The sequence below is a fragment of the Erinaceus europaeus genome, chromosome 12 (assembly GCF_950295315.1).
Source record: "Erinaceus europaeus chromosome 12, mEriEur2.1, whole genome shotgun sequence".
In the NCBI taxonomy this organism is placed as follows: domain Eukaryota; kingdom Metazoa; phylum Chordata; class Mammalia; order Eulipotyphla; family Erinaceidae; genus Erinaceus; species Erinaceus europaeus.
Window position 1 is genome coordinate 95,057,184 of NC_080173.1, and position 7,431 is coordinate 95,064,614.

At 55.5% G+C, this 7,431-nt stretch overlaps 1 protein-coding gene and 1 long non-coding RNA gene across 7 annotated transcripts; one reads left to right on the forward strand and one right to left on the reverse strand.

Moving 5' to 3' along the window:
* Positions 1–1,911: 1,911 nt before the first annotated feature.
* PPM1M (protein phosphatase, Mg2+/Mn2+ dependent 1M) lies at positions 1,912–7,067 on the reverse strand. 6 transcript variants are annotated; one of them, XM_060204557.1, is made up of 10 exons: positions 6,785–7,067; positions 5,759–5,882; positions 5,366–5,620; positions 4,687–4,799; positions 3,995–4,079; positions 3,783–3,901; positions 3,597–3,663; positions 3,289–3,396; positions 3,098–3,193; positions 1,912–2,755 (listed from the first exon to the last, which is right to left on the reverse strand). In XM_060204557.1, the coding sequence occupies exons 1-10, from the start codon at positions 7,006–7,008 to the stop codon at positions 2,672–2,674; spliced, it is 1,275 nt and encodes a 424-aa protein (XP_060060540.1). In that variant the 5' UTR covers positions 7,009–7,067; the 3' UTR covers positions 1,912–2,671. The 6 variants fall into 6 exon arrangements, with proteins under 6 accessions (XP_060060540.1, XP_060060536.1, XP_060060537.1 ...); XM_060204553.1 differs by having other exon boundaries at positions 3,045–3,193; positions 6,785–7,066; XM_060204554.1 differs by having other exon boundaries at positions 3,045–3,193; positions 3,597–3,660; positions 6,785–7,065.
* Positions 5,986–6,469, forward strand: LOC132542085 (uncharacterized). Its single transcript, XR_009553231.1, has 2 exons — positions 5,986–6,049; positions 6,337–6,469. It is a non-coding gene; the product is annotated as an uncharacterized LOC132542085 (long non-coding RNA).
* Positions 7,068–7,431: the final 364 nt, after the last annotated feature.

Sequence of the window (7,431 nt, forward strand, 5' to 3'; positions counted from 1 at the left end):
ACCCTGCTAGGCCCTGATTTTGTTGCTGGATTTTGTTTAGGGGTGGGGGTGCTCTTGGAAAGTCATACACCCAATTTTGGCAGGGGCCCAGGCGAATTACTTTAGAACTACTGTCCTGCTGGTGAGTTGGTAATTCTAGAGTTTGCTGCCTCTAGCCTGGCTCTCTGAACCAGTCTTGGGTCTGCTACTTAGCCCACCATCGTGCAGGGCAGCAGAGAGAACCCAGTTGTGAGTGCTGGGCTATTTGTAGATTCTGCTAACACTGCTCTAGAAGATTCCCCTCATGCCGGTGTGGGGGCTGCTACAGTGTCTGGTTTTGCTGAGAGGAATGTGAAAGTCAGCAGGGCTGTCCTGCAACAGCCACACCCCTGGCCTGTTGGCTGCCAGTTGTGCACACTTGAACCCTAGGCCTGTGGCAAGGGCAGCAAGAGCAGTCAGCAGCTTGGTGTGAAGCAAAGGGAGCAAGGTGTGGGACAAGCTGCTCACCATGGGGAGAGCCAGGCACAGGATGCTGCTGGCTGGCTGGCTGGCTGGCTAGGGTGGGGGGAGGCGAGGACAGGCTGCTGGACAAAGAGGAAGTTAAAATTCCTGCAGGCTGGGAGGGAGGGCAAACTTGATTTGGCTATAGCTGCATAACTAGAAACCACCAGTTTGTCAGAAACTTAGCTGTTGACTGGTTTGGCCTCCAAAGTGTTAAATTGGAATATGATTATAGGGATGGGGTAGGGTGGTGGCTACCCCAGTCGAGTGCACACATTACAGTGCACAAGGACCTGGGTTCATGCCCACAGTCCCCACCTGCTGGGCATAAAAAGAAAAGGAGATGCTGCCAAGAGTCACATGTTGATCATGCAGGTATTAAGGCCCAGGGGTGACCCTGGTGGCGAGAAAATAAATTTGGGGACCGTGTGGTATATACCCTGAGTGCATGTTACAGTACCAACCTCCAGGGGAGATGCTTCACCAGGGCTGAAGCAGTGCTGCAGATGTCTTTCTCTTCCTATCTTCCCCTTCCCTCTTAATAAACAAAAAGGGCAACAAAAGGGAAGGAAGTGGCCTCCGGGAGCAGTGGATTCATCCGAGCCCCAGCAATAATCCTGGAGGCGTAAAATAAGGGAGGGTGCAGGCAGTGTTGCACCCAGTTAAGTGCACTTACTAGCATGTGCAAAGACACAGGTTCAAGTCACTGTTCCCCACCTAGAGGAGTGAAGCAAATCTGTAGGTCTTTCTCCACGTCCTCCCCTCTCAATTTTATCCTATCCAATAGAATAGAAAAAAGGGAAAATGGTTGCAGAAAGTGATGGATTCATAGTGCCAGTACTGAGCCCTGATGATAATCCTGGTGGCAATTTAAAAAGTTGAAAAGAAAATGGTGGCACCAAGCGGTGGCTCACCTGGTTAAGCACACACACAGATGAGCCAAGGACCCAGGGCCCAGGTTTGAGCCTCTGGTTCCCACAGGGGGTGGGGGGAATTTTCACAAGTGGTAAAACAGGGCTGCGGGTATCTGTTTCTCTCCCTATCTCCCCCTTCCTCTGGGTTTCTCCAATTTAAAAAAAAAAAAAAAAAGATTTCAAAATAAGATAGGAAAGCCTTCTTAAATCGTTATTACACCTCAATTTGGGGCCAGTAGTCTTTCTGTGTGTAGTCCAAGACTGAGTGGTAAGAGAATCTGTTACAAGCTTGAGGTGGGAGTGGATCAGAGCAGTCAAGTAAGAAAGCTTCCTGAGCACCTGAACCAAGCTTGGCAAGTGCTAGGTGATGAAGCCGGGAGAGAGGAAGAACTACAGGGCCGCCCCAACTCCATTACTAACACATTCATGCTGGCAGAGACCTCTGTTCTGTTCCCTGGGCAATAGTTCACTCGCTGGCTCCCACAAGCTGGGAGCCAGGACTGATTTTGAAAGATAATCAAGAACAAAGAGTGTACTGCAATGCCAAGCCGTACAGCAATTCACAATTCAGTGTTTTTTCTTTCCCACACACAGACTTAATAATATAGAGGTATTGGGGAGCGGCAAAGGCATTGTGGGGACATCACCCCTGGGGAGAGCTGGGCGAGGGAGGAGCGATCTGCATTCTCCACTCCAACAAGGGCTCCTTGCCCCTTTTTGTTTGCTCGACCTTAACCCCATAGTCTGTGCCCACCTCCGGATGCCAGGGCAGATGTGAGCCTGTCTCTCCCAGAAGCTGCTTCGAGAGAACTGTTCAGCATAGGTGAGGCCCCATGGCTTCCCATAAGGCACTCTGCATGGGCTTTAGGTGTTGTTGTGTACCTGAGCTGGAGATGGTCCAAACACCACCATCCCTCACGGCATCCTTGGCCAGATCAAGAAACCTGAACTGGGTTTCTTAAGCTGTGAAGTGCATCTGCCAGAGGGACGTTATCACTGACAGCAGTGCTTTGTCCCTGCCTGCTGGTGAGCTGGGTGGGATCTGCACACTGGCAGCTCCGGCTGCCCAGGGTAAATTCCCCCTCAACATGGATAGAGGGTGGAAGCCTGTGCTGTGTCTGGAAACAGGGCAAGGAGGGCCAGCTGTTCACCAGGCAGAGGGTTGCCCAGATTGTTCCTGGCCCTGGAATGGTTCTGGGATTCAGCGTCTTAATCCTCAGTGGCCAGCACTCCCTCGGCCCTGGCGGTGCAAGGGAATCACGAACACAGAGACGTCGTCATAGGACACCTGTCCGTGCCCAGCGGGAGCGTCGTCCATCCCCTGTGTGCGGTGTATCAGCATCTGGGCCAGCTCTGAGAACCTGTGGGACCATCCTGCAGATGCACTTCAAGAACAGCAAGGATGCAAGGCCAGCCCTCGGGAGAACTCAACAGCCAGGACTGCACATCTGGGGACGCACGCAGTACGGTCTGACTACAGGTGGCCAACCCACAAGCCTGGGGAGGTCCTGGTGTTGGCCTCTGGGAGTCTACACTAAGACAGTGAAGACTCGGTCACCCCATCCCCACCCCTGAGATAGCCACAACTATTTTCGAGTGTTGTTACTGGTACCGACCCAAATCCAGGCAAGTTCCCACTAACTATGGTACCTGTGAGGGTCCTCGCGGTTGCCGGGGAGGAAGCCCCGGACCAGCTTTCCCACCTGCTCATTGGACAGGACATCCCAGAGCCCGTCGGTTGCCATGACAACCACATCATCATCCTGCAGCTGCAGCTGGTCCATATCCAACACGATGACCTGCAAGTCAAACCCAGGCCATTCTCAGCATGCCCGTCAATCAGCCTCTTCACTTTCTGGGCAGATGGAAGCTGGGTGGGTTACTGCCCCTTTACCTGTGGGACAGACAGCAGGAATGGTTTGAGTCGGATGCTTGTGTCCAGGACTCTGAGCTGATGGTCTCCTAGGCCTCGAGAAACAGCCAGTGTTCCCATTAACCGAGCCTGGGGACAGAGGGTGCGAGGGGACAGCAAACCCTCTAAGCAAACACAATTTACCAACACAGACGGGCTGAGGAAGAAACAGTCTATGGTCTTGGAAGAGGCCCTACAACACTAGCCACAGGTCCCAACAAGGGACAAAGGTACACCCACCTCTGTGTGGGGTAACTGAAGACAGATTCTTGGAGGGGCCATTCACTGACCTGCCTGCCCTGCCCGTGGATCAGTGGGTACTTGAGATCTGACTTCTCCACACACTTGTAACTCCTGCTGGGAGCAGACAAAGCATCACCCCAGGCCCCACCGTATCTCCCCCAACACAGTGCCAGCCCTTCCCAAGGGGAAGGAAATTGTACCAGCCCAGAGATCTCCCTCTCCACTGCACTCACCAGCCACTCATGTGATGATCCCGGAACAAAACCTTCTGCCCCAAGTCATCCCCCTTCAGTCTCCTAGGGAACTCCAGTCTGGTGAACTCATCAGCCAGAAGCTCTGGGTACACAAAGGCCTGGGGGAAGGATGCCATGCTGAGACAGGCTCCTCCTGGTGGCTTCAGACCCAGGAGTTGGGTCCATAGCCTCCCTCCACCAAGGGAACCTACCAGCTGCTGGATTCGCTGCCGCTCAGTCTCGGGGGTGAACTCTGTGCTCAGGGGCAGTACCTCATCTCTCCGCACTAGGATGGCCCTGGATGGGGTTGAGGACCAGAGTGAGGTCTGTGGGGCAGCCTCACACTCACCCATTGCCTCTGCAAGAAGTAGAAGGAGCCAGCTCTGTCCATGCCAGTTCCTTAGGTCTGCAGTCATAAGCCTTTCAGACTCAACCCTGGAGCTGAGCACTCAAACTCTCTGCCATCCCTGACATGTGCTGTTCACCCTTCAACTTTTTAGTTAAAAATTCGCTTTTTATGAGCGACAGCCAGAAATCAAGAGGGGAGGGGTGATAAAAGGGCCAGAGACAGACACCTGCAGCACTGCTTCACCCCTGCAGGTAGGTCCTTGCACACTGTACCGTGTGCTCAACCAGGTACACCACCCCCCACTCCCCACCACTATTTAACACATTTTTTTTTAACCAGAGCATTCCAGATTGTAGTATGGAGAACTGAGCCTAGAACTCTGGAGTCTGCATAACCACAATGCTATCTTCCCTCACCCCCACCTTTACACTTGACATCTGCCATGCACACAACTTCCATTCTAACTGCTCCCATCCTTCCATTTCCTGCCCCCTCTCACAGTCCCCACTGCCTCTGGTGCCCGAATGCCAGTACCCCTCTCCAAGGTTCACTCACCTGCTGTCCCCGGCGTTGGCCATGTAGAGCTTTCCCTGCAGAGACACAGCCACTAGGGCTGTGCAGCCGCCCACCTGACCCGAGGCCTCCAGCTCCCGCCCAATCACTTCATCCTGAGGCAAAACAAGGCCACTTGAACTGCTGCTTGTTACCAACCACACCACTCTGTCCTCGCTTCTCTCCCTTGGTTCACACAAGGCCCCTCCAGCAGGCCTTGTATTCCCAGTCCACAAGTCCAACCATGACTCCTGTGGGCAGGGGGTCTAGATATATATCTCTTGGGAGAGGAGAAAAATCCTCACGGGCTGGCAAAACACCTCACTTTAACAGTCTGCTGTTCTGCCATGTGCACCACCCAGGTTCAAGCCCCACCCACCCCCACACAATGAAGGAAGCTTCGGTGATGTGGCTTCTTTCACTCTCTGCCTCTATCTAAAAAAGAAAATAATGCTCAAAATAGCGAGAAAGGGAAACCAAGCCTGGCCTAACAGGATATGCACAAGACCATGCAGATAAAAGCACATGCTAGGTATATGGATGGCTAGAGAAGATTAACAAGCCTGCTTGCTCACGTCTTCCCAATCCAAGACCCAGAGTCACCACCATCACATGCGGAGTACACCACAGCCCAGGCCCCCCCGCCCCCCCATCAGATCCCCAGCCAAAGACCCCCACTCACACATTCCTGGAAGGCACTCTCCAGAGCCCCGATCACCAAGTCTTCTGCTCTTATGCCCTTTTCCTCTACAAACTGGGGGTCACTGGGGCAGACACAGCAGCCACTGAGGTGCATGAGGGGTGGAGTGGCTGCCATGCCATCTGCCACTGCCTCCAGCTGCCGGCGCAGGCAGGAGTGCAAGGTGTTGGCAGCCAGGATGGCTGCGGCCGGGCCGCCGTGCCCATCAAACAGGGCCCAGTAGTGGCCTGTTAGGAACTGTTGAGGAAGGGCTGCGTGTCAGGCTCGATCTGACTTCACCAGCAGCCCCCAAGCCCAGCACAGACAAGTGGAGCAAGAACTCCACCCTCGGTCCGAGCCCAGGCTGCAGGTGGAGCTGTGGCCGGCTGTGCTCACCTCCTCCGAGTTCAGGGTCAGCCACTCCTGGTCATCCTCGGCCCCAAATCCACATTTCCGGATACACAGCTTGCCACAGGCTGCCTGGTCCTCATTGAACTCAGATTTCTCTGCGTTGATGATTCTGATAACCAGGAAGAGATCAAAGTCTGAGGCTCCACAGCTCTAGTCAGGCTCCCCACCTCATTTTGGAAGTTCCCAGACCTTTTCCTACTGGAAACCCTGAGGAAAAGGCTGAGGGGGGCCTGGTGGTGGAGCACCTGGTTGAGCACACACGTTACAATGCACAAGGTTGGGAGTCCGGCGGTAGCGCAGCGGGTTAAGCGCACGTGGCGCAAAGCGCAAGGACCGACTTAAGGGTCCCGGTTTGAGCCCCTGGCTCCCCACCTGCAGGGGAGTCGCTTCACAGGCGGTGAAGCAGGTCTGCAGGTGTCTGTCTTTCTCCCCCCCTCTGTCTTCCCCTTGTCCCTCCATTTCTCTCTGTCCTATCCAACAACGACAACAATAAAAAACAAGGGCAACAAAAGGGAATAAATAAATAAAAATAAAATCTTTGAAAAAAAAAGACAATGCACAAGGTCGGGGGTTCGAGCCTCTGGACCCCACCTGCAGGGAGAAAGTTTTGCAAGTGGTGAAGGAATGCTGCAGGTGTCTCTGTCTCTCTCCCTCTCTATCTTCCCTGTCGATTTCTATCCAACAAATAAGGATAATTTTTTTTTTTTAAATAAAGGCTGAGGGGGTAGGGGGGAAGCGGTGGCGCACCTGGTCAAGCATACAAATTACAGTGCGCAAGGACGCAGGTTCAAGCCCCTGGTCCCCACCTGCAGGGGGGGAAGCTTCACGAATGGTGGAGCTGGGCTGCAGGTGTCTATCACTCCCTCCCTTCTCAAGGTCTCTCTCCAATAGTCAATCAATCAATAAAAACTAATTGGCGGGGCAGGGCGAGTGCTCAAGGGTACCCAGGTGTGGACAACCCACGGGAGGGGGAGAGCGGCAGCCCGCGGCGGGCAGGGCGGGGACACTCACTCGGCGTAGCCCGCGTTCCAGGGCAGCGCGCGGCCCCGCGCCGGGCTGCGCACGGGCCGGGCATCCGGGCGGCGCGCGGTGTCGGCGGGGCCGGGGCTGGAGGCCGAGCCGCGCAGGAAGCGAGGCCGCCGGTAGGGCACCGGGCTGGCGCGGGGCTTGGGCGGGCGCGGCGCGGGCCCCGGGGGCCCCGGCAGGAAGCGGCGCCGGAACCAGCCGGCCGACATGGCTGCGGCGGCGGCGGCAGGGGGCTGCGGGCCGGGCGCGGGGTGGCCCTTCCCCGGGCAGGAAGCGACGGGGCGGGGCGGAGCGGGGGCGGGCCCCGGGGTCTCGGGCCTCCACCCGCGGGGCCGGACCTGAGGTTGCAACAGGGGAGATGGGGACAGGGTGTCCTTTGGAGGTGGCCGCCTGGCGCATTGAGCAAGTCTCCGGTGACCTCCATGCCACCCACCCCGGGCCTGTGGCCAGCAGCAGCTCAGACTCCGACTGATGGGAGGGAACTGCTATTTTCTTTTTTGGCCTACAGGGTTATTCGTGTCTGCACCACGAATCCACAGCTCCTGGAGGCCACCGTTCTCCCATTTTTGTTTCACTTGCTGCCCTTGTCATTGTTATTATTGTGTTGTTGTCGTCGTTGTTGGATAGGACAG